The sequence below is a fragment of the Aquarana catesbeiana genome, linkage group LG03 (genome assembly GCF_042186555.1).
Source record: "Aquarana catesbeiana isolate 2022-GZ linkage group LG03, ASM4218655v1, whole genome shotgun sequence".
Taxonomy (NCBI): Eukaryota; Metazoa; Chordata; class Amphibia; order Anura; family Ranidae; genus Aquarana; species Aquarana catesbeiana.
The window spans coordinates 660,684,046-660,710,246 of record NC_133326.1 but is presented as its reverse complement, the minus strand read 5'-3'; the positions used below and the strand labels follow the sequence as shown (position 1 = coordinate 660,710,246).

The following is a 26,201-nucleotide window of genomic DNA, read 5'->3' as shown; positions in this document are numbered from 1 at the left end:
CTGAACAGATGGAGTCTGACATGTCTGTTCTGCAGCTCAGACTATTTATATGCTTCTCAGACACCTTCTGGGCACCCTCCATAAATATTCATGCTGACCATTTGCCTTGCTCCACTCCTATGGTCCAGAACCTGGAAGGCAGGGAAAAATAATCGTACCCGCAACTAACAGCCAAAAGAAATCAACAACTGCTCCACTAATTACAGAACAGCCAAAAAGAACCAAATGTATCTAACATTCTACCAACCTAATAAGGAGGGTGCTACATTTGATTCCACGGGCATGTACAATTTTAAGACTTTGGTTTGGTATCAATTTCCTTGACACAAGCTCATCTTTTATATATTACTAAAAATGGAATGTTATATTGTGTTTGTGTGCATTAAAACTCATTTTAGTGTATTTTTTTTTCCTAAAAATAAATATACGTTGCGTAAATAATTTCCCAAATATCGTGCAACATTTTCTTCTCTAGGGTCTCTGGTTTAAGAAAATATAGTCATATCAGAAATATACTTTTTTGGGGGTTTACAGTAATTTCTAGCCAAAAAAATGCAGATGTTCAAAATGTGTAAAAAAAAAAACAAAACAAAAAAAAAACAAAACAAAAAAAACAAAACACATAAAAAAATGAGAAGTTTTTTTTTTTTCTTTGCAACACAGGGAGATGAGCCCCATAGAAGTCTAAAGAGCCTAAAAGTCATCCAGCTGGCTGCAAAACAGAATACAAACAGCACCCATTTTGTATCCACCTAAGATAATTTTTTTTTATTGCATTTTCAGTCCTGACCATACTATATACAGATAATAAGTAGAAATCCTGTAGAACAGAGTAGAGGTTTGCAGGGAATGTGAGGTAAATGGTGAGGAGGAGGAGGGTTGGAGGTGTTCCTACAGGAAGTTGGGAACTCAGAGGAGAGGAACCTGAGAAGTGAGGAAAGTTGGGAGTGATTTCCGGAATGCACAGCAGCAGAGAGAGGCAGGAAGTGACGTCTTGTCCTGTAATCAGTGCAGAACGTCCTGTGTTTGGTATGTAAAATGTTCCTTCTACAGAGGAGGACAGACAATGATGGAGGAGGGGAGGGGGACAGTGATCTGTGTGATAGATTCCAGTGTTGTTCATCATTATCTCCTCCTATAGGTGATGTGTGTACAGTGTGAGAACTCCCAGCTCTGTGTCATCACTGATCAGGAGGATTGGATCTCCTTAGGCTGCACTCACATCTGCACAATCTTGGAACACATGAAAGACCTGCTTAATTGTTAATGGTAACCCAAAGTGCAGGAGATCCATTGATGCTTTTTTTTTTTTTGCATGTGTTTTCCCAAAAAAAAAAAAAAAAAATGCACATTCACACAACACACACATGTGAATAGGGATTAGGCCACATTCAAACCTGCGAGTTCTAGTAACGCAGGCAGAAACAAGCAGGGGCACACGTAAAATGTATGAAAAACTTGCATTGTCATTAACCACTTAAGCCCCGGACCATTTGGCTGGCCAAAGACCAGAGCACTTTTTGCGATTCCGCCCTGTGTCGCTTTAACTGACAATCGGTCGTGCGACGTGGCTCCCAAACAAAACTGATGTCCTTTTTTCCCCACAAATAGAGCTTTCTTTTGGTGGTATTTGATCACCTCTGCGGTTTTTATTTTTTGCGCTATAAACAAAAAAAGAGTGTCAATTTTGAAAAAACAGCAATATTTTTAAATTTTTTCTATAACAAATATCCCCTAAAAATATATAAAAAACATTTTTTTCCTTCAGTTCAGGCCGATACGTATTCTACATATTTTTGGTAAAAAAAAAAATCACAATAAGCGTTTATTGATTGGTTTGCGCCAGAGTTATCGCGTCTACAAAATAGGGGATAGTTTTATGGCATTTTTATTAATAATTTTTTTTTTTTACTAGTAATGGCGGCGATCTGCGGTTTTTATCGTGACTGCGACATGGCGGACACATCGGACACTTTTGGCACGATTTTGGGACCATTCACATTTATACAGCGATCAGTGTGATTAAAAATGCATTGATTACTGTGTAAATGTGCCTGGCAGTGAAGGGGTTAACCAGGAGGGGGCGCTGCAGGGGTTAAGTGTGTCCTAGGGAGTGATTCTAACTGTGGGGGGAAGGGGCTACGTGTGACACATCACTGATCACTGCTCCCGATTACAGGGAGCTGTGATCAGTGTCCTGTCACTAGGCAGAACTAGGCTTGTTTACATCAGCATTTCCCCGTTCTTTAGCTCCGTGAGACGATCGCGGGTATCGCCGCGGACATCGAGCCCGCGGGACCTGCTATCACACTCACGGGGGTTGCATGCGCACTGCCGGCAGTGCGCACGCGACCACACAGCGGCAAGTTCAAAGGGATGTACAGGAACGCCCATTATGTTTATGTATATGTACATGCGGCGCGCCTATTTGCGTAGCCGTGCCATTCTGTCGATGTATATGTACATGCGGCGGTCGGCAAGTGGTTAAAGTGATTGTAAAGGATCAGTTTTTATTTTCTTAACCACTTAAGGACCGAGCCTCTTTTTGAGATTTGTCATTTACAAGTTAAAATCCATTTTTTTTTTTTGCTGGAAAATTACTTAGAACCCCCAAACATTATATATATTTTTTTCAGACACCCTAGAGAATAAAATGGAGATCGTTGCAATAATTTATGTCACATCGTATTTATGCAGCGGTCTCACAAGCGCACTTTTTTTGGGAAAAAAAATACACTTTTTTTTAATTCAAAAATAAGACAGCAGTAAAGTTAGCCCAATTTTTGTGTATATTGTGAAAGATAATGTTACAGTGAGTAAATTGATACCCAACATGTCGTGCTTCAAAATTGGAAAGGCGACAAACTCCGGCACTTAAAAATCTCCATAGGTGACGTTTAAAAATGTCTACAGGTTACAAGTTTTGAGTTACAGAGGAGGTCTAGGGCTAGAATTATTACTCTCACTCTAACGATCACGATGATACCTCACGTGTGGTTTGAACACCCTTTTCATATGTGGGCGCTGCTCACATATGTATTATTTATATTTTTTGCGATACGGCACTGTGTTGCTTTAACTGACAATTGTGTGGTTGTTTGACTCTGTACCCAAACAAATTTGATGTCCTTTGTTTTCCCCACAAATAGAGCTTTCTTTTGGTGGTATTTGATCATCTCTGCGGTTTTTATTTTTTGCGCTATAAACAAAGAGCGACAATTTTGAAAAAGAAACCCAATATTTTGTACTTTTTGCTATAATAAATATCCCCTATTTTTTTTTAAAAAAGCTAATTTTTTCTCAGTTTAGGCCGATATGTATTCTTCTTCATGTTTTTGGTAAAAAAAAAAATCGCAATAAGCGTTTATTGATTGGTTTGCGCAAAAGTTATAGCATCTACAAAATAGGGGATAGATTTATGGCATTTTTATTATTTATTTATTTTTTACTAGTATTTTATTTATTTATTTATTTCAGGTACTTATATAGCGCCGTCAATTTACGCAGCGCTTTACATATATATTGTACATTCACATCAGTCCCTACCCTCAAGGAGCTTACAATCTAAGGTCCCTAACTCACATTCATACATACTAGGGACAATTTAGACAGGATCCAAGTCTTTGGAGTGTGGGAGGAAACCGGAGTACCCGGAGGAAACCCGCGCAGGCACAGGGAGAACATGCAAACTCCAGGCAGGTAGTGTTGTGGTTGGGATTTGAACTAAAGGCGATCTGCGATTTTTATCGTGACTGCGACATTATGTCGGACACATCGGATACTTTTGACACTATTTTGGGACCATTGTCATTTATACAGCGATCAGTGCTATAAAAATGCACTGATTACTGTGTAAATGACACTGGCAGGGAAGGGGTTAACACTAGGGGGCGATCAAGGGGTTAACTGTGTCCTAGAGAGTGATTCTAACTATGGGGGGGATTGCCTTACTGCAACATGACAGAGATCACTGCTCCCGATGACAGGGAGCAGTAGATCTGTCATGTTGCTAGGCAGAAAAGGAAAATGCCCTGTTTACATACAACATACTCTGCCGTTCCGTGACACTTTTATTCCTATTACAAGGAATGTAAACATCCCTTGTAATAGAAAAAAAGCATGACAGGACCTCTTAAATATGAGATCTGGGGTCAAAAAGACCTCAGATCTCATATTTACACTAAAATGCAATAAAAAAAAATAAAATAATGTAATGTCATTTGAAAAAAAAAATGTCCCTTTTAAGAGCTATGGGCGGAAGTGACGTTTTGACATCACTTCTGCCCTGCAATGATATGGAGACGGGTGGGGGCCATCTTCCCCTCTCTCGTCTCCATGCCAAGCCAGGGACGGGACGCGATCGCCTCCGCCGCTGCCGGCGGAGGGTACCGGAGCCCCTCTCCCGCCGCCGATAAAAGTGATCTCGCGGTGAATCCGCCACAGAGACCACTTTTATCTTGAAGCAGACCGCCCGCTGAAGAAGAGGATACCGGGGTTATGGTAGCTAGCTGCTGCCATAACCAATGGTATTCCTCTTCAAAGTACCGACGTAAAATGTCGACGGGCAGTCTGGAAGTGGTTAATGTGACCTATAAACTGTACAACTCAATTGAAAAACAAACTGAAATCTTTTAGGTGGATGGAAGTAAAAATAAAAAATAAAATAATATGGTTGCATAAGTGTGCACACCCTTAAGCTAATACCGTATTTTTCCACCATAAGACACACTTTTTTCCCCCCAAAAAAATGGGAGAAAATGTCCCTGCATCTTATGGAGCGAATACTGACCAGGCACCGCCACCCCGTCGCCACCATGTCAGAATACTGGCACTCGGCTTCTCTGTGGAGGAGAGAGAGAGGACAGGATGTGAGGCCCATCCTGGCAGAGGCATACCAAGGGGGAGCGGGGGGAGGCGGTCCACCAAAACATGGTCCCGGGTGCCAAAACTTATGGAGGAGGGGGATGTAAGTGGTGTCGCTATGGGGGTTCGCTCTGCACCCAGGTTGGGTGACACCCGCCAGAGGTGACACCATCCCGAGAGCGGCAAGAGCCCGGACCGTTTTCATTTCTGTTCCTCCCACCGGCAGCTGCTGCTGCAAACTATGTCCCCAGTCCTCCTTCCTAGCTGCCGCCCGGGTGTATCTGTCTCTCAGCAAGCCAGCCAGACAGACAGCCAGGGGGGGTTGTGCATTGTAATGGCAGTGTACTTCGCTGCCTGAGGTGAGATAAGATAAATGTGGGCTGGCATGGTATCCACTGCCCAGTCACCTGAGCTGTTGTGATAGAAGAGGCTGAAGGGGTGTTTGTGTCTGCCCTGCCACCCTGAGCTGATTTGATAGGAGGGTGGTATTTCTGTGTGTCCACCACCCACCTATAGTAGTAGTATAATATTAAATATTTTAGTACACCATTTGGTTCAGAATTTTTTTTTCTTGTTTTCCTCCTCTGAAACCTAGGTGCATCTTATGGAGAGAAAAATACGATACTTTGTTGAAGCACCTTTTGATTTTATTACAACACTCAGTCTTTTTGGGTATGAGTCTACCAGCATGGCACATCTTGACTTGGTAATATTTGCCCAATCTTCTGTGCAAAAACACTCCCAATCTGTCAGAAGATTTTGTGCCAATATTGACTGGTATTTGGAACTGTTCATAATTCCCTCTACCTCTAAGGCCCCTGTTCCAGCTGAAGAAAAACAGCCCCAAAGCACAATGCTGCCACCACCATGCTTTACAGTGGGTATGGTGTTCTTTTGGTGATGTGCAGTGTTGTTTTTGGCGCCAAACATATCTTTTGGAATTATGGCCAAAAAGTTCAACCTTGGTTTCATCAGACCAAACACATTTTCCCACATGCTTTTGGGAGACTTCAAATGTATTATTGTTTGTGTCCATTTAAACAGTTAAAACTTAATCACATAAGGAACCAATAGCCCCTATGTGATGGCATATAGGTGGCACATCGTAGCGGTTGTGGAAGTGATCAGCCAACATTTGGATTTACAAAAGTACACATACTTCTGGCTGCTATTGCAGCTAGGAGTGTGTTAAAAGAACATGTCTGTAGCACATTAAAAATCTGAAGCTCCAGAAAGTGGCTGGGGATTTAGAGTTTGCCCCCCCCTCCCCCCATATTGGCACCGATTGGTCTGATCAAATCTGCCTGTCAGTTTTTCAGGCAGACAAGATCAGACCCTCCATTGTCCTCTATTTAGTGTTAGATGTAAACAGACTTGTGTCCGTTTACACCCGCCTACATCCAATCCAACCTGCCAAAAACAAACAAAGGGGATCTGTTCTCCTCTGTCTGGGCAGATGGGATTGGAGGGCAATAAGGATGAGCTCCGGCGTGTTCGCACACTCCATGTGCATAGCCCGCCAGGAAGTCGTCACGGCGCTGCTCTAATCACAGGCAGTGAGACATTTCCCGATCTCTGCAGCCGCACATCGGGAAAATGTCTCACTGCCTGTGATTAGCGCAGCGCCGCGCTGACCTCCTGGCGGGCTCTCCACCAGAGGGCAATTGGCTGTAAACACTCAAGTCTGTTTACACCTCACCACCCACAGAGCAAAGTGGGCTGTGTGGGATCTGCTCAGTAGGGGATCAGCACACAGATCCCAAGCTGAGCAAGTAGATAGGAAGCGGATTCTGTCCCTCTGTCCCCCATGTAATCTTCTGTCTTGCCCCATGTCCATTTCTGTCCCCATTTCTCTTTTTCCCTTGCACTCTGTCCCTATGTTCCCATCTATTCCTCATCTCTAGAGGGTCACCATGGTGTACATGCCAGCGGGCTGTCTTATGCAAAGCAGCAAGATTTACCTTTCATCCCTCCACTCCGTGCTGATCCCGCGCCTGTGCTTGCTGACTCCTCCCCCTCATATCTCGCCTCCAGTTCAGCAGCATATGTTGACTCTATGCTGGACTGGAGGCATTTCTGCGGGAATTGTTCAGTACGGGGCTGGAGCCTGGAGAGAGAAAAGCGGTTGTTCTGCCCTTCACCCGGGACTCAGGGAGAGGAGGGGCAGTAGCAGCCTGGAGGAGCAAATGGAAGCTAGTGTAAACTGGAGGCAGCGGCTGATGTTCACAGAATCGGTGTTCTCACATTTGTACATTTGTTCATTCTCTCATCTTTTTGATATCTTTGTTATTTCATTATCAGACAAAAATAGCTTGTTTCTAATGAGCCCCTGAATTTATTACTCATACCTCTATTCCGAAACATATTGGGACTTCTATGCACATGCACTCCATTTGACCTCCTACCATTAGATTAACTGTGTGTTTTGGCATATAACTGTTATGTAACTACCCAGTCTGACTAATTTTGTTTTTAGGTTTATTTACCCTAAGTACCTACTTTACTACTATTTTAAATTTAATACATTTTGTATATTTTTATACGCTTGTTACTCCTTTTTCTGGTTAACATCCTTTGCCCATAAAATCCCCTAGGCCACCCCCTTTTGCAATTTTCTCTTTTGTACTGGGATGTGGCGAAGGTTTCTAGCATTATAACTATAGGTGGTTTTCTTTTTTATCTATACTTGATGTTTACAGAATCACAGCAGCGGTGCTGCATGTCACGGTGCGCGCTGTGTGACCTGTGCTCAGCTGGGTGAAGGTGTGAGCGGGACCGGCGTTAGCATCAGCTTTTCTTGAGGGACCCCGTGGCTTTAGTGCCCTCTCTCTCCTGGTACCTTAAGGTGGCTGCCTTTCCTCCCCTATGCTAGCGCCGGCTCTGCACCCACCCAGGTTCAGCCTGGCCCCTGAGTGTCCATATGCGGACACCTTGCTCCGGGGGGGGGGGCACTAACCCCCTCTTTGCCCCTACCTGCGGACACCCATCACTGTGAGTATGGTGTTTTTGGTGATGTGCAGTGTTTTTGCGCCAAACATATCTTTTGGAATTATGGCCAAAAAGTTCAACCTTGGTTTCATCAGACCATAACATATTTTACCACATTCTTTTGGGAGACTTCAGATGTGTTTTTGCAAAATTTACATGGGCTTGGATGTTTTTCTTCGTAAGAAAAGGCTTCTGTCTTGCCACTCTACCCCATAGCGCAGACATATGAAGAGATTGTGGTCACATGTACCACACAGCCAGTACTTGCCAGATATTCCTGCAGCTCCTTTAATGTTGCTGTAGGCCTCTTAGCAGCCTCCCTGACCAGTTTTCTTCTTGTCATTTCAGCAATTTTAGAGGGACGTCCAGTTCTTGGTAATGTCACTGTTGTGCCATATTTTCTCCACTTGCTGACTGTCTTCACTGTGTTCCATGGTATATCTGATGCCTTGGAAATTCTTTTGTACCCTTCTCCTGACTGATACATTTTAACAAGGAGATCCCTCTGTGATGCTTTGGAAGCTCTCTGCGGACCATGGCTTTTGCTGTAGGATGTGACTAAGAAAATGTCAGGAAAGACCTACTAGAATAGCTGAACTTTATTTGGGGTTAATCAGAGGCACTTTAAATGATGGCAGGTGTGTCCTGACTCCTATTTAACATGCGTTTGAATGTGATTGCTTAATTCTGAACACTGCTACATCCCCAGTTATAAGAGGGTGTGCACACTTATGCAACCACATTATTTTAGTTTTTTTTTTTATTTTTACTTTCCACCCCCTAAAATCTTTCAGTTTGTTTTTCAGCTGAGTTGTACAGTTTTTGTAGGTCACGTTAAAGGTGGAAAAGGTTCTGAAATGATTTATCTTTGTCTCATTGTTTTACAAAACATAAACCTGACATTTTAACAGGGGTGTGTAGACTTTTTATATCCACTGTACATCCCCAGTTATAAGAGGGTGTGCACACTTATGCAACCACACTATTATTTTTTTTTTTTTTTTTTTTTTACTCCCACCCCTAAAAGATTAAGTTTGTCTTTCAATTGAGTTGTACGGTTTATAGGTCACATTAAAGGTGAAAAAAAGTTCTGAAATAATTTATCTTTGCCTCATTTTTTACATCACAGAAACCATTTTAACAGGGGTATGTAGAATTTTTTTATAATATATATATATAAATATATTTATTTATTTATTGGTACTTAGAATTACTTTTCCCCAACCCCGCCCCTGCTCGTGCCTTCGGGTCCTGAGCGAGTCGGTGTACACATGGGTTTGCAGAAAAGACATAGCATATCTCTTCTGCAATTAAAAGCTGCCTACTCAGTTTTCTAAAAGTTAGGTTTAGTATCACTTGAAGCCCATGTTCACATTGACTGCAGCTTTGAAATAGTGCAACTTCACCTGAAATCAAGCAACTTCAAAGCTGCATCTCAGTGCGACTTCGGGTGCGACTTGGAAGACATCTGTGCGGGTTCATGCACAGATGTCTATGCAAGCTGCACCCAGATTTGCCAAAAGTAGTACAGGCACTACTTTTTCAAATTGATGCGGCACCTCAAATTCAGCCGTGCACCGGTTTGAACAGTGAGTGCGACTTGTCATGTGATTTGACTTATCATGTAGTTTTGACCTCTCGCTCCAATGTGAACGAGGGCTAAACCACAGTAGGTTACTGATTTAACAAGTTCTCAAAGGTTCACACATTTTATCTCTTTGTAGGGAGTTGGCTTGTCTGACCTGGACTGTTTGGTTACCAAGTGCACATAGTCAAGCTCTGGTACCTGTTGGACTGCATGGTAATATGTAGACATCCAGTACAACTGCACTCACGTTGTACAAAGGTAAAGTGGGGGTAAGACTGAAAATGGAGACTATCCGTACAATATCTAACTGCATGCATACCTATTTGTCACTTTAAGTGGAATTTATTAATAAAAATTTGAATTCCAGCCTAACTAATCCTAAAAATGTTCCCTTCTCCCTCCTGCTACCTATGCTGCCTAACGTACGTAAAAAAGATCTGTATACTTACCTAAGACCTCCTGCTCTCTAGCTCCCTTGTTACCTCCTCTCATGCTCTCCTCCAGGACTTCTCCAGAGCCTCTCCCATCCTCTGGGATCCTCTACTCCAATCTGTTTGACTTTCTCCTACTCTGTCCACTTTCAGACAATCCCTGAAAATTCATCTTTTCACAGAAGCCTATTTGCCCCACAGCTAACAACTGTACATTTATTTTCTCCATCAGCACATCCCCCACAGTTATTACCTCTTGTATCTCTTGACCCTCCCTCTTAGATTGTAAGCTCTAACGAGCGGGGCTCTCTGATTCCTACTGTATTAAAGTGTATTATATTTGTACTGTCTACCCTCATGTTGTAAAGCGTTGCGTAAACGGTTGGCACTATATAAAACCTGTATAATAATAATATTTTCAGCCCGTTCTGGTTCGTGTACATGATCCCCTGTATCAGTCAGCAGCGGCTGCAGGAGAGAGAAGAGAGTAGGGTTGTCCCGATACCACTTTTTTAGGACCGAGTACAAGTACTGATACTTTTTTTCAAGTACTCGCCGATACTGATTACCGATACTTTTTTTTTAATGTCACGTGACAGTTTTTTTTTTTGCTATTTTTTTTGGGGGGGGGGGGGTGAACGTTGTATGTGTGTGTGTTTTTTTTGTTTTGTTTTTTACAATTTTTATTTTTTACAATAATATTTTTTTATTCTTTATTTTTTTTTTGTTTTTTTTGTTTTTTTTTAATCAGCCCTTTTGGGGGGCTTTGGTGAGATATCAGTGGTCTTAACAGACCTCTGATATCTCCCCCTTGAGACAGAGAAAGAGACAGAGGATAGAGATTCCCCAGTCCCTTTCTCTGCAGCGTCAGCTGCACTGAGAATGAATGGAGAGAAAACAGCGGCTCCTCTCCATTCATAAACTGACACATTATAATCACAGGAGATTACAATGTTTCAGTTATGTGAATGGACAGAGTCAGCTGACTCTATCCATATACAAAGGAAGGAGGAGGGGGACGGAGGAACTGAGGGGGAGAACGGAGGGGACAGATAAGGAGAGAGAAACGGAGGGGGACAGATAAGGAGAGAGGAATGCAGGGGACAGCGGAGAGGCACAGAGGAAAGGAGGGGGCACGGAGGAGGATGCAGTGACAGTCAGCTGTGAGCGATCACTGCTGTATGTCACTAAAGCTGGTGAAAGCCGCTGGGGGAGAATCTTGTAACTCCCCCACGCGCCGATCACTGCTGTCCTCTAGGTATCGGGGGAAGCATCGGGAGCATTTGCCCGAGTACAAGTACTTGGGCAAATGCTCGGTATCGGTGCCGATACCGATACTAGTATCGGTATCGGGACAACCCTAGAAGAGAGTGCAATATTGGTCCAAATAGCCATGCCTAGAATTATTCTTTTGAACTCGCATTTTTAATTTAGTCAATTGTGATAAAATTAACACTAAGACCCCATTCACACAGGGGCAACACGACTTGCAGGTCGCCTCAGCGAGGCGACCTGCAAACGACTGCCCGGGCGACTTGCAAAACGACTTCTGTATAGAAGTCTATGCAAGTCGCCCCAAGTCGCCCCCGAAGTCGTACAGGAACCTTTTTCTAAGTCGGAGCGACTTGCGTCGCTCCCCTTAGAACGGTTCCATAGCACAGAACGGGAGGCGACTTGTCAGGCGACCTAGTCGCCTGACAAGTCGTCCCTGTGTGAATGGGCTCTAAATCTACAAAAAATGGTTACTTCCTATTTAGAATAGAAATTGTTACATTTCTACCTCAACTTTGATGCTGTCTACACTCTGTGATTCTACAAAACATTTTATGTTCCCTACAGGTGGATTAATAAACTGAATTATGAAAAGGATTGTGAGTGAAGCAGTATCTCACCAAATGATGAGCTCCACAAGTGAAAAGCCATTTTCTTCTATGGATTGTGAACAGTCCTTTAGAATTATGGAGCATTTAATTATTCGTCAGAGGAATCATAATGGAGAGAAACCATTTACATGTTCAGAATGTGATAAGAGCTTCACCGATAAGTCAGGTCTTAGAAAACACCAGAAGATCCACACAGGGGAGAAGCTTTTTAGATGTCCTGAATGTGACAAGTGCTTCCCAGAGAAGGGAAGTCTAACTAATCATCTGAGGATTCACACCGGCGAGAAGCCATATTTATGCTCAGAATGTGATAAATATTTTAGGTCCAAATCGGAGCTAACCCAACACCAGCGGGCTCACACAGGAGTAAACCCATATAGATGTGTGATATGTGGCAAGTGTTTTGCAAAAAAGCAAATTCTTATTGGTCACCTGAGGATTCACACAGGGGAGAAACCATTTAAATGCTCAGAATGTGACAAAAGCTTTGCGGAAAAAGGAAATCTTACTCAACACCAGAGGATTCACACAGGGGAGAGACCATATAGATGTTTAGAGTGTAACAAGAGCTTCAAAGAGAAATCACATCTTACTATACACCAGAAGATTCACACAGAAGAGAAGCCATATGTGTGCCCTGAATGTGATAAACGTTTTAGGTTCAAATCAAATCTGACCAAACACCAGAGGACTCACAAAGGACAGAAACCATTTAGATGTTCAGAATGTGACAAGTGCTTCACAGAAAAAGCGAATCTTGCTAAACACCAGATGATTCACACAGGAGAGAAACCGTTCCTGTGTTCTGTGTGTGATAAATGTTTTATAGCCAAATCAGATCTGATCAAACACCAGAGGGTTCACACAGGAGAGAAGCCATTTAGATGTTTAGATTGTGACAAGTGCTTCACAGAAAAGGGAAACCTTACTAGACACCAAAAGAGTCACATGGGAGAGACGCAATATCATTTTTCATCGGAACATTCACACAGGACAGAATCTGTTTATATCTTATGAATTTCACATAAATTTAGGGAACACCTAATTAAAGTTGTACTCCAGGAACACAAGATAGACTGCTAAATAAAGGCAGGTATGTGCCGCCAATGAGGCAAAGCAAGGAGACCACCTCAGGCAACACTTGTTGGAGGGGCAGCATTGAAGCTGGAATATCCATACTGGACACTCCATCCTCACTGCGGTTCAGTAACATTTCCCTGTATATACTGAGCAGAGTAAAGCAGCCCATAGATTATGCAATTTTCTTTCCTTCCACCACAGGTGGAAGGAATGAAAATTGCTCAATTCCCCAATCAACACAGTTAACGTTGATGGAGGAATCCATCATGCAGCACTTCTATGTTCTGCCGGTGGGGAGCCTTCCTTGCCAGGGGGAAAAAATGATTACTGCTGGCGACTATAGCTGCTGGAAGTGATTGGTTGTACTAAAGTGGATCAGTAATTCAACTGCAGTGCAACCAGCCTACCCATAGAGTTATAAAACCTTGACTGGTCAGTGCTAAACTGACCGAGCTTTAATCAATCTGTGGCCAGATTTACTGAGCTGGTTTCTAGGACACTTGCTGCTGGGCCCCAGCACCATTGGTTGCTGTGCCAGTATCCTGGTAACCGACAGTTCAGTGTGTCCAAGCAATCGATGCCCAGGCCGCTGGTCTGGCCACAGCATCATCAGTTGCTATGCCAGTGTCCTAACAACCAAAGGATGGGGGGGGGGTGCAAACCTGGGGTAGCATGGTGCTGACATTTGAGGAGGGGGTGCGCTGAAAACAGCCGCCTTGGAAGCATTTATTACAATTCTATAAGTATATATCCTTTGACGTGCTGCCCATTTTTGGCCTTTTTTTTTTTATTTTGCGGTCTGTATTCCCTGCTGGGGAGATTCACTGGCTACTATTGTCCCTGAAACTGAAAGTGAGGGAAAATGCAAAATATTGAGTTGGCAACAGAACATGGACAGAGGGTAAATCTTCCGTGAGGATACTTGTTTCGTAACTGCCTGAGAGGGATTGTACATCGTTTGAAGAAATTTAGGAAAAAGATTTTGCCAGCTTATCACACTGATTTTTTGTCACATGGGAGAAATTACCCAATGTGCTCACACCAACAGTTTTTTTTTTTTTAGTTCGTCCGTCATTATGGGGATCGTTTTGTAGGCCTCGTTCTCACATGTGCAGAGATGTGAGTTTTTTTTGCATTTGTTTCTGGGAGGGCACAAAGAAAACAGTTGCTCTCTGTGTCCTGTTCACCGCACAAACCTGCTATCCTGTGCAGATTTTTTCTGTGCAGAAATCTGCAATATGTATTCCTTTTTTTTTTTCACAGAAAAAAAAATTAAAATTACACTAATGGTATGGTGCAAACCGAGAACAATTTTTTTGTGCTCCTGCAGAGCAATTGTGCTAAATGTTTCTTCATAGAAAAAAAAAACTCACATGACAGCAGTGTTTTGGCATGAACAGGCCACAATGGTTTTCTTTGTGTCGTTGCAGAGACCTATCTAATAAATACGCATGTCTTTACACAAGGTGTGAACAAACTTATGCAAGTCAAATCTGCTTGTTTTTTCATTCAGTTTGTAATGCCATTGGGTGTGAACAAAGATAATTACTTTGTTACCACTTGGGACTTTGTTTCAAAAGACTCACCGTACCTCTTAAAAATACCTTGTAGTGTTTACTCTCCAAAGTAGGGTCATTTTTGTGGGTGTTTCTGCTGTCCTGGTGCTCCAGGGCCTCCAAATATGTGATAGGTAGTCAGCAAATTAGATATGCGATTTACAGTGCCTCGAAAAAGTATTCATACCCTTTAACATTTGTCATGTTACAACCAAAAACATAAATGTATTTTAAGTGATAGATCAACACAAAGTGGCACGTAATTGTGAAGTGGAAGGAAAATGATAAATGTTTTTCAACATTTTTTTACAAATAAATATGTGAAAGGTGTGGCGTGCATTTGTATTCAGCTCCCCTGAGTCAAATACTTTGTAGAACCACTTTTCGCTGCAATTACAGCTGCAAGTCTTTTTGGGGATGTCTCTACCAGCTTTGCACATCTAGAGAGTGACATTTTTGCCCATTCTTCTTTGCAAATTAACTCAAGCTCTGTCAGATTGGATGGAGAGCGTCTGTGAACAGCAATTTTCAAGTCTTGCCACAGATTTTCAATTGGGTTTAGGTCTGAACTTTGACTGGGTCATTCTAACACATGAATATGCTGTTCCTGAACAACTGGAGGGCCATAGTTTGACGACCCCTGATCTAAACTATTCCATTGTAGCTCTGATTGTATGTTTAGGGCCGTTTTTCTTACTGGAAGGTGAACCTCCGCCACAGTCAAGTCTTTTGCAGACTTGCAGGGATTTCTTCTAAGATTGCCCTATATTTGGCTCCATCTATCTTCCCATCAACTCTGACCAGCTTCCCTGTCCCTGCTGGAGAAAAGCATCCCCACAACATGATGCTGCCACCACCATGTTTCATGGTGGGGATAGTGTATTCAGGGTGATGTGCAGTGTTTAGCTTCTTGCCACACATAGCGTTTTGCTCTTAGGCCAAAAAGTAAAATTTTGATCTGACCAGAGCACCTTCTTCCACATGTTTGCTGTGTCTCCCACATGGCTTCTCACAAACTGCAAATGGGACTACTTATGGCTTTCTTTCAACAGTGGCTTTCTTCTTGCCACTCTTCTATAAAGGCCAGATTTGTGGAGTACGTGACTAATCGTCGTCCTGTGGACAGATTTTTCCACCTGAGCTGTGGATCTCTGCAGCTCCTCCAGATTTATCATGGGCCTCATGGCTGCTTCTATGATTAATACTCTCTTTGCCCGGCCTGTCAGTTAAGGTGGTCGGCCATGTCTTGGTAGATTTGCAGTTGTGCCATACTTTCCATTTTTCGGATGATGAATTGAACAGTACTCTGTGAGATGTTCAAAGCTTGGGATATTTTTTTATAACCTAACCCTGCTTTACTTCTCCAATACTTTGTTCCTGACCTGTCTGGTGTGTTCCTTGGCCTTCATGGTGCTGTTTGTTCACTAAGGTTCTCTAGCAAATCTCTGAGGGCTTCACAGCTATATTTATACTGAGATTAAATCACACACAGGTGAACTCTATTTACTAAATTAGGTGACTTCTGAAGGCAATTGGTTCCACTAGATTTTAGTTACGGGTATCAGAGTAAGGGGGGCTGAATACAAATGCACGCCACACTTGTCACATATTTATTTGTAAAACATTGTGAAAAACATTCATCATTTTCCTTCCACTTCACAATTATGTGCTACTTTGTGTTGGTCTATCTTATAAAAGCTCAATAAAATACATTTACGTTTTTGGTTGTAACATGACAAAATGTGGAAAATTTCAAGGGGTATGAACATTTTCTCAAGGCACTGTATGTCCCTAGAAAGTCTGAAGGTGCTCCTCGAATTTTGGACCTCTCTGTGTGTCCAGGCTGTGGAAAAGTCTCACACAGGTGGTATCGCCACACTCAGGAGGAGTAGCAGAATGTGTTTTGGGGTGTATTTCTAAGTATGTCTATGCTGTTTGTTAGAAATATATTATTAATTGATGACTGTGTAAAAAAATAAAAAATACATTTTCATTTTCTTTCTTACATTTTTCAAAAACTTATGGCAAAAAATTACATTTTCAAAAGACTCATTATGCCTTTCAGAAAACACCTTGGAGTGTTTGCTTTCCAAAACGGGGTCATTTTGTGGGTGTTTTCATTGTCCTGGTGCTCCAGGGCCTCCAAAATTGTGATAGGTCATCATGAAATTAGATGCGTAATTTATGCCCCTAGAAAGCCCCATAAAAACGAAACTCACACAAATCTACTGGGAGACTAAAGCCCCAATCAGAATATCATACAAAAAATACCACTTTCGAAGTGATCATATGATAATCTGATGGTTAGTACACGCTATCATCCGAAATTTTCCGAAGGGACAAACATTAAAATTTTTCTTGTACGATACCGGATCGTACAATTTTCATTTAACCACTTCCTTACCGGGCCAATTCTGACATTTCTCTCCTACATGTAAAAATCATCATTTTTTTTGCTAGAAAATTGTGAAAAGATGAAGTTATGCCGAGTAAATAGATACCTAACATGTCACGCTTCAAAATTGCACACGCTCTTAGAATGGCGCCAATGTTCGGTACTTAAAAATCCCCATAGGTGACGCTTGAAATTTTTTTTACTGTTACATGTTTTGAGTTACAGAGAAGGTCTAGTGACAAAATGATTGCTCTCGCTCCAACGTTTGCGGCAATACCTCACATGTATGGTTTGAACACTGTTTTCATATGTGGGCGGTACTTAAGTATGCGTTTGCTTCTGCGTGCGAGCACACGGGGACAGCGGCGCTTTAAAAATTTTTTTTTTTTATTGATAATTATATTTTGTTTTTTTATTTTGACACTTTTTTGAAATAAAAAAACATTTTTGATCACTTTTATTCCTATTACAAGGAATGTAAACATCCCTTGTAATAGGAATATAACATGACAGGTCCTCTTAATAGTGAGATATGGAGTCAATAAGACCCCATATCTCACCACTAGGCTGGGAAGCCTGAAATAAAAAAAAAATAAAACGACCACCGCTTCCCAGCCGAAGCGGCGCCGTTTTTTTGAATGTAGAGGCCGGGCGTGACGTCATAACATCGCGCCCGGCCTCCGATGATCATAGAGACTCCGGCGACTATCTGGTCCACCAGAAATCTCTATGATCTACATCCGGCGCTGGCGGATCCGCTCTCCGCCTCACCGATCGTAACGGTGAGTCGGAGCAAGCACCGGAGGGGGGGGGGGGGGGAGTCCCCTCTCGCCTCCCATAGGAACCATCAATCGGCGGAATGGCCGCTATGATCGTTCCTATGGTGTAGAGATTCGCCGGCTGAAACCGGCAATATCTGAATGATGTCTGTAACTACAGGCATCATTCGGATATACCCGCCCAAAGCCCAGGACGTCATATGACGTGGGCGGGCGGGAAGTGGTTAATCAGTACAGTTTTCGTCCAAAAATACAATACAAATACATTACATCGCTTTAGAATTTTTATTCTGTTGTACGAGAATTTTTGTACTTTAGTAACCTATTCGTTTTCGATATGGAGACTGGCATCCAAAAAAAAAAACAGACAATCATTTGTGCAATAATCTCATCGTGTGTACTAGGCTTTAGGAGAATAGTGTCACAGGTTAAGGTTAGCCTGAGGGTTTTAGATTAGACGAGATATCCAGTACATGACAATTCTTGTCTAGCGCCATAAAAGATACCTTTAGAAAGTTGATATAAGTGCGTCTTAGCATACCATGCTTTACTCCTTAGGACTAGCTGGAGGCCTAATGCCGCATACACATGAGCAGAATGTCCGACAGAAAAAGTCAGACGGAAGCTTTTCATCGTATATTCCGATCGTGTATAGGCCTCATCGGACTTATCTTTTCGAAAATTTTGACGGACCTAGAAATAGAACATGTTCTAAATATTTCCGACGAAACCAATTCCTATCGGGAAAACCGCTCGTCTGTATGCTGTTCCGACAGACCAAAAACGACGCATGCTCTGAAGCAAGTACGAGATTGAAGATATTGGCTACTGGCTATTGAACTTCCTTTTTCTAGTTCGGTCGTACGTGTTGTACGTCATCGTGTTCTGGACGGTCGGAATTGGGTGGGATCGTGTGTATGCAAGACAGCTTAAGCGGAATTCCGTCGATACTCCTTCGGAGTTTATTCCGACGGCAAAACCAGTCATGTGTACAGGGTATAAGACATTTTAAGAGCCAAGGCCTGCCACCAGCAGAGCAAACAACCAGGTTCCACGTGAATTCTGACCCTAAAAGTTACCCCCCCCCAAACACAACAGTGCCTGAAAAATGGTAAAATACAGCGCACAGAAACTCTGAGAGGTGGAAATGTAGTAAACGTACAACATAAACAGGCAGCAGGGAGACAGGACACTGACTACAGGCTTACCTGCAAGTTTCTGGTACCTGTCAGTGCCAGGGGTGCTGTTTGCTCCTTTGTTAAACATAGCAGGGGGTACAGCAGGAGGAAAGATCCCAAAGTTGTCTTCTGGCCCTAGCACCCCCTTCCTGAGAAGCCTTGGCGGAGAGATTCACTAATCATCAATATACACTATACAGTCACCCGGTTACAAACAAGTTAGGGTCTGTGGGTTTGTTCTTAAGTTGAACCTGTTTGTAAGTCGGAACAGGTACATTTTTTAAGTGTAGCTCCAGCCACAAAAAAATATTTTTAGGCTTTTTGGATAGCATAGGGAAGGGTTATCACCCCTGTAATGCTTGTTTTGCTGTCTGTGCACCTGTTCAGAAGATTTCACCTCACTTTCTGTTCCAATGACAATTGGATTTTGAAGATATTGGGTGGTTGTGGAAACAAGGATTGGTGATAAAGCTTTAGTGCAGACCCCTTTTTCCCATAATATAAATTACAGAAGTGACTTTCCCTTCCTAGGGGTAGATTTCCTCTCACTTCCTGTTAGCTCCCTCCGTTTGTAAGTAGGAGTCATTTGCAAGTCGGATGTTTGTAACTACGGGACCGCCTGTACAATTATTGTATTGATTGGAGACTCCATCACCACAGAGTCACTTTTATGTAATAGGACGCCTGTAAAAAAAAAAAAAAAAAGAGGTAAAGCAACTGCTCCGCAGCGTGCTGCATGGAGAGCAAATGTGTGACTTGTATGGCCAGTCAAATGCTTGCAGTGGTCGGGTAGTAGAGGTGTGTCAGCTTTTTGAAATATAGGCTGCTGGAAAGGTAAGTATATTACCTCTTCTTTTACAGGTGGCCTATTGAGTAAAAGTGAATCTGGTGGCATTGTCCCTTTTTAATATTATCAGTTTTGTCTGATAAAGTCCTTTGGTGGTTTCTGAAATGCCAGATGCTTTCTCTTACGTGACAAATACATGCTCATTAGGAGCAATCTTTTCTGCTGGTGGCATGTCTGTTAATTACAATACAACAACCCTGTTCGTGGCTTAGTTGTAACCCACCTACTGATATAGTCTGCTGCTGTATAGAGAGATTTCTACTTGCTTCCTCTTCTGTCTACAGGATAGGAAAGGAATGGGTTACAGATGGCAAACATTGTAGGGTTTTACTCACTATTTGCTCTATTCCATGGAAAAAAGACCTTTGCTTTAGAACTTAATCTACTAGACCCGATCTTATCAAAACCAGAGAACCCAAACAGGAAAAATGCAATTAAGATGTAGTATTAATGTGTATGCAGTGACCTCAAAATTCACAAATAAGCCATTGTGAGTAAGACTGTGACTTTTTAAAATAAAAAAAAAATTTTTGGTACTAAAAGACTTATGATTCTTATTCCTGTACACACGATCGGACATTCCGACAACAAAATCCATGGATTTTTTCCGACAGATGTTGGCTCAAACTTGTCTTGCATACACACGGTCACACAAAGTTGTCGGAATTTCCGAACGTTCTGAACGCGGTGACGTAAAACATGTACGTCGGGACTATAAACGGGGCAGTAGCCAATAGCTTTCGTCTTTTAATTTATTCTGAGCATGCGTGGCACTTTGTGCGTCGGATTTGTGTACACACGATCGGAATTTAACCGATCGGATTTTGTTGTCGGAAAATTTTATAGCAAGCTCTCAAATTTTGTGTGTCGGAAATTCCGACGGACAAAGTCCGATTGGAGCCCACACACGATCGGAATTTCCGACAACACAATCCGATCGCACTTTTTCCTTCAGAAAATCCGACCGTGTGCACAGGGCATAAGAGTATGGCAAGTGTTGTTCTATGGGCTCATTTACACAGCTAGTTGTTTGCAGTGCTCTGCCACTGCTAAGCCTGTACAAATAAAGTACAGGCTGACCGGCTCTGCAGCTGTTCATATGTAATCACACATAGATCAGTGAGGGACAGATGAGTCGCCCTGGATGTAAAAAGTCTGCATACAAAGCGGCTCATCTGTTCCTAATCGCATGTAATCACTACTTGTGCCATGGACAGTGTCAGCCTGTCATTGGTTTGTACTAGCTTCCTGTCTGCAGTTTATCGCAAACACCTGGCCATACCAGCAGAATAGCGATGATGTGGACAGTCGGGTGAATGAGCTCTAAGGGCCTTTTCACATTGATCCATTTTTAATGCGTTTTTGGGATAAAAAAAGAAAAGCAGAAGTGAAATCGCTGAAAAATGAATCCCTTTAAATCTTATGGAACTCATCACACCAATGCACAATGGGTGCAGTACATTTTTAAGTCTTGCACTTTTTGGTGCATGTTTAACCACTTAAAGAGGACGTAAACTCCACTTGTGTGTTTGTACCTACAGGTAAGTCTATAATAGGGCTTACCTATAGGTACTGTAAATATCTCAGAAACTTGCACCATTTAGAAGATATTTAATGTATGCTGCACTGATTACGTGATCCGCACATACGCTCTGAAGGAACGGCCGTGCCGTTTTTCAGAGTTTAGGAGCTGCTGCGGTTAGGGGAGCTTCAACCTTCCTCAGCCTCTCTCTCATGAACGTGGAAGAATCTCATTCAGGATAGGAACGTTTTACTGGAGGTTAAAGTGGGCATTGGGGTTGATTTACTAATGGCAAATGGACTGTGCACTCTGCAAGTGCAGTTGCTCCAGAGCTTAGTAAATTAGCAAAAGCTCAGCTGACTTCCATCATCCAATACGTGCAAGCAAAAATGCTATCTTTACATTTTCCTTGCATGTGATTGGGTATTCCTTGCAAAGTGGAGATTTACCTCATTTACCGATCTCTGGAGCAACTGCACTTGCAAAGTACTCAGTCTAGTTGCCTTTAGTAAACATAAAACATAAATGGTCACATTGTGCAATCATTCAGGTAGGCCTAGTTTACACTTTTGGCCAGGGAGCGATAAGAAGGTTGAGCCACGATTTTACTGCCTCCTTTTAACCCATCACCCATACACAGGCTCTTATGTAGGGGGGCTGTGATGGAGACCCTGATGTAAAGAAAACTTCTGAGGTGGACCCTGATGTAATGGGGGCTCAAATGGGGACTCTGATATAATGGGGAACTCTTGAGGTGGACACTGATTAAATGGGGCTCTGATGTAAGGGGGGGGGGCGCTCCTAAGGTGGACTCTGTGAGAGGGCTCTGATGGGGACCCTGATGTAGGTGGGATTCCTAAGGTGAATTCTGATGTAAGGGAGGCTAAGATGGGGAGCCTGACGTAATGGGGAGATTCTTAAGGTGGACTCTGATGCAAGGAATACTGATGGGGACCCTGATTTAAAGGGGGAATCCTAAGGTGGCCTCTGATAGAAGGGGGAATCCTAAGGTGGACTTTGATGGAAGGGCGGCTCTGATGAGAACCCAAATGTAAGGCGGGAATGCCTAAGGTAGATGCTGGTATAAGGGGGCTCTGATGGGGACCCTGATGCAAAGCAGACTCCTAAGGTGGACTCTGTTAAAATGGGGTTTTGATAAAGACCCTGATGTAAGGGAGGACTCCTAAGTTGGATCCTGATGTAAGGGGGCACTGATAAGGACCTTGATTTAAGCCAGTACACCTAAGGTGAACCCTGATGTAGAATGGGGCTGTGGTGGGGACCCTGATGTAATGGGGGACTCCTAAGGTGGACTCTGATGTTAAGGAGGGCTCTGATGAGGATGCTGGTGTAATGGGGGGCTCCTAAGGTGGGTTTGGTGTGGGGATTGGGACTCGTAAAGTAGACTCTGATTTAAGGGGGGGCTCCTAAGTTGGATCCTAATGTAAGGGGGGCTCTGATGAGGACCCTGATGTAAGACCGGAACGCCGAAGGTAGATGCTTATGTAAGGGTGGCTCTGATGGAGACCCTGATGTAAAGCAGATCCCTAAGGTGGACCCTGATAAGAGGGTTTTGATGGGGACCCTGATGAAATGGAGGACTCCTAAATTGGATCCTTATGTAAGGGGGCCCCGATAAGGACCCTGAAATAACGAGACCTAAGGAGAACCCTGTTGTAGGATGGGACTGTGATGGGGACCCTGATGTAACTGGGGACTCCTAAGGTGGCCCCTGATGTTAAGTGGGCTCTTATGAGGACCCTGATGTAAGGCGGGCTCCTAAGGTGGACCCTGATGTAATTGGGTTTTGATGGGGACACTAATGAAAGTAAGGACTCCTAAGGTGGATCCTGATCTAAGGGAGGACTCTGATGAGAACCCTGATGTAACAGGGGATGCCTAAGGTAGACCATGCTTTAAGGGGGGCTTCTAAAGTGGACTCTAATGTAAGTGGGGTGCTGATGGGGATCCTGATGTAAGGGGGGGCGCCTAAGGTGGATTTGGTGTTGGGGGTTGGGACTCCTAAAGTGGAGCTCTGATGTAACCGGAGATGCTGAAGATGGACCCTGATGTAAGGGGGGACTTCTAAGGTGGACTCGGATGTAAGGGGAGCTCAGATAAGGACCCTGATGTTAGGAGGGACTAAAAGACTTATACTACTCTTATGGATGGACTCTTATGTTAATATTTAAAAAAATGCTGTTTTGTTTGTTAATATTTTTGCACATTTAACATATATATACACACACACACGTCCAATTTTAACCACTTCAGCCCCGGAAGGTTTTACCCCCTTAATGACCAGGCCATTTTCTCATTCGTTCATTGACAGACACAGCCTTCATCACGATAGGGTTATATCGCCTCTATTAGGAGAAGGACTAGGCAGAACAAAAAGCAAACGAGCACCTGGGTACGCCCATGGGCCGTCCTTCAGTCAGTATATAACTTCTGCCCTGCTCTAGGTATTCAGTTTTTTTCTGCCTAGTCAGGAGTAAGGACCTTGCTCCCTGTTGGGACCTTTTGGTTCTTTGGATTTTTGTATCATTTCTTTGATTTCTTTTTTCCTGTGATGATCTGCAATCAACTGCTGGGCTGGTTGACAGGCTGGATAATATAGATCCTGGTAGTCTCCCCAGCCTGGCCATCGAGCGCGCTGGGTCGGCCGCGACAAGCCCATTGTGGACCAGGGCGGCCGGCGAGATTGAGTCTCGCCAGGACACATGACCGGGCTACTGCTGTCTGGATCACAGTGTCGCCATGGCCGACAGCCACTCCGTCAGCTGTCTGGGAGCATTACCCGTGCACTTCGCTGGAGCGGTAAGTAAGGGGCCCCTGCCTCTCCTTCCCTGGAGAGGTGGGGGCGCGGGTACTCCCTGGGGTGGTCCGTCCCTCCGGGGTTCTCCTCCACCCCCCCAGGCGAGGACTATCTGTCTGGAAGTGTTACCCACGCACTTCGCTTGAGCGGTAATTAAGGGACCCCCCGCCTCTCCTTCCCTTGAGAGGTGGGGGCGTGGGTACTCCCTGGGGTGGTTGGTCCCTCCGGGGTTTTCCTCCAACCCCCCTTCCTCTCCCCCCTCCCTTACCCGGGTGAGGTTCAGGCTTCTGGCCTAAGGACTTTTTGGGACAAGGGCCCTGCCTTCGGGTTTTTAGATTGGGGGGTATCTGGGATGAGGCCTGTAAGGAGGGTGTTCGGAGGTCCTGGAGCTAATTTAGGCCGTGGCCTTGCGGCCTACCAGCTGGACCCCACTCGCGGCTGTGGGCAAGGATTTAGGCCACGGCTTTGCGGCCTACCGGCCGAGGCATCGCCATGGCTCAGAGTCGGCCGGGTCCCCCCGCGGGCCCCTGGGCTGGCGGCGGGTGTCCAAAAATTTAGCCCGCGGCTTTTGCGGCCTACCACGGTCCCCCCGCAGGCTGCGTGCTCGCGGCCAGAAATTTAGGCCGCGGCTTTTGTGCCCTACCGCGGTCCCCCTGCGTGTACTCCCTGGGGTTGTCGGTCCCTCCGGGGTTCTCCTCCACCCCCCCTTCCTCTCTCCCCCCCTCCCTCTCTCCCCCCCTCCCCCCTCTCTTACCCGGGTGAGGTCCAGGCTGCTGGCCTAGGGACTTTTTGGGACAACGGCCCAGTTTTCCACCTTTGGGTTTTTAGATTGGGGGGGTATCTAGGGTGAGGCCTGTAAGGAGGGTGTTCGGAGGTCCTGGGGCAAATTTAGGCCGCGGCTTTGCGGCCTACCAGCTGGGCCCCACTTGCGGCGGGCGTCCAAAAATTTGCGGCTTTTGCGGCCTACCGCGATCCCCTGCGGGCCGCGTGCTCCCGGCGGTCAGCTAAGAAAATTTAGGCCGTGGCTTTTGCGGACTACTAGGTCACGGCTTCTCTTTCCAAGGAGTGGAACTGCGGAGGTCTTTGCCCTTTAGGTGATGGGCCACGGTTGTGCTCCTGGGCCATGGTTTGTGCTCCCTCAGGGGGCCACGGTTTGTGCCCCCTGTGAGGGGCCATGGTTTGTGTCTCCTGTGGGGGACCATAGTTGTGTCTCCTGTGAGGGGCCACGGTTTGTACCCCCTGTAAGGGGCCACGGTTTGTGCCCCCTGTGAGGGGCCACGGTTTGTGTTCCCTGTGGGGGCCATGGTATGGTGTTCCCTGTAAGGGGCCACGGTTTGTGTCCCCTGTGAGAGGCCACGGTTTTGTCTCCTGTGAGGGGCCACGGTTTTGTGTCCCCTGTGAGGGGTCACCTGTTTGTGTCACCTGTGAGAGACCACGGTTTGTGTCTCCTGTGAGGGGCCCCGGTCTGTGCCCCCTCTGAGGGGCTCCGGTCTGTGCACCCTGTGAGGGGTCACGGGTTTTGCCCCTGTGAGGGTTAGTGTCCCGGTGAGGGACCACTGTTGTGCCCTCGGTTAGGGGCCACAGTTTGTGTCCCCTGTGAGGGGACCCAGGCCTGTGCTCTTGTGAGGGGCCCCGGTTCTGTAGAGCAGGGCCTTGGTCGAGGGGCGCTTGTTTTTTCGCACTTATTGTATTTGTGCGGGAACCTTTTCAAGATGGTGCAGCGGTGGCTGCGGTGGAGGGCTGGTATCTTATTGGATAAAAGGTTTTGCGCTGAGAACGCGTTCCCTTCCTCCTCTTATTCGAACAAATTTGTCCATGAGGACGGGGAGTGTCCAAAGTGTCTTTGGTGTTTCCAAGAACACTTGCTGTAAGGTACCCCTTTGGGGAGTCCCTCCATTAGTGGACCCCCCTATCTCTAGGCTGCTTAAGGTGGTTCCAATAGTGGAATCTCTGGTTTCTAAAGTCCAGCGGACATACCTGGAGTGTCCCCCTGCCTTTGCTGCAGTGGCGGCACCTGTTGGTCCAGGTGCTACAGTTGACCGCTAGGTCGCTTGGCCCCAGTTTCCCTGGTTGCTGAGCTCTGTTTCCTCAGTGGTGCTGAGACATGTATTTTGCATGTCGCGTCTTCATCTTGTCCGGTTACAAGTTAGTTTTCTGGCTGTGTTCCTCCAAGGAAGTTTTCTGCTTCCAAGGCCGTTTGTCACCAGACTGCTGGCTGTTGTCCGCGGCGGGCTGGCCAAGCCCTCTTGCGGTCATGGGGACTTTCTAATTCA

The 26,201-nt window shown here is 44.6% G+C and overlaps 1 protein-coding gene across 4 annotated transcripts; it reads left to right on the top strand.

Moving 5' to 3' along the window:
- Positions 1-64: 64 nt before the first annotated feature.
- LOC141133418 (uncharacterized) lies at positions 65-16,382 on the top strand. 4 transcript variants are annotated; one of them, XM_073622793.1, is made up of 4 exons: positions 65-1,029; positions 1,142-1,269; positions 9,576-9,697; positions 11,710-16,382. In XM_073622793.1, exon 4 carries the CDS (start codon positions 11,730-11,732, stop codon positions 12,768-12,770), a length of 1,041 nt encoding a protein of 346 aa, XP_073478894.1. In that variant the 5' UTR covers positions 65-1,029; positions 1,142-1,269; positions 9,576-9,697; positions 11,710-11,729; the 3' UTR covers positions 12,771-16,382. The 4 variants fall into 4 exon arrangements, with proteins under 4 accessions (XP_073478894.1, XP_073478898.1, XP_073478897.1 ...); XM_073622797.1 differs by having other exon boundaries at positions 9,576-9,708; XM_073622796.1 differs by lacking the exon at positions 1,142-1,269.
- The last annotated feature ends 9,819 nt before the right edge of the window (positions 16,383-26,201 follow it).

Coding starts and splice junctions, on each gene's coding strand:
- LOC141133418 (XM_073622796.1), top strand. CDS start 11,730: ATGAAAAGGATTGTGAGTGAAGCAGTATCTCACCAAATGATGAGCTCC.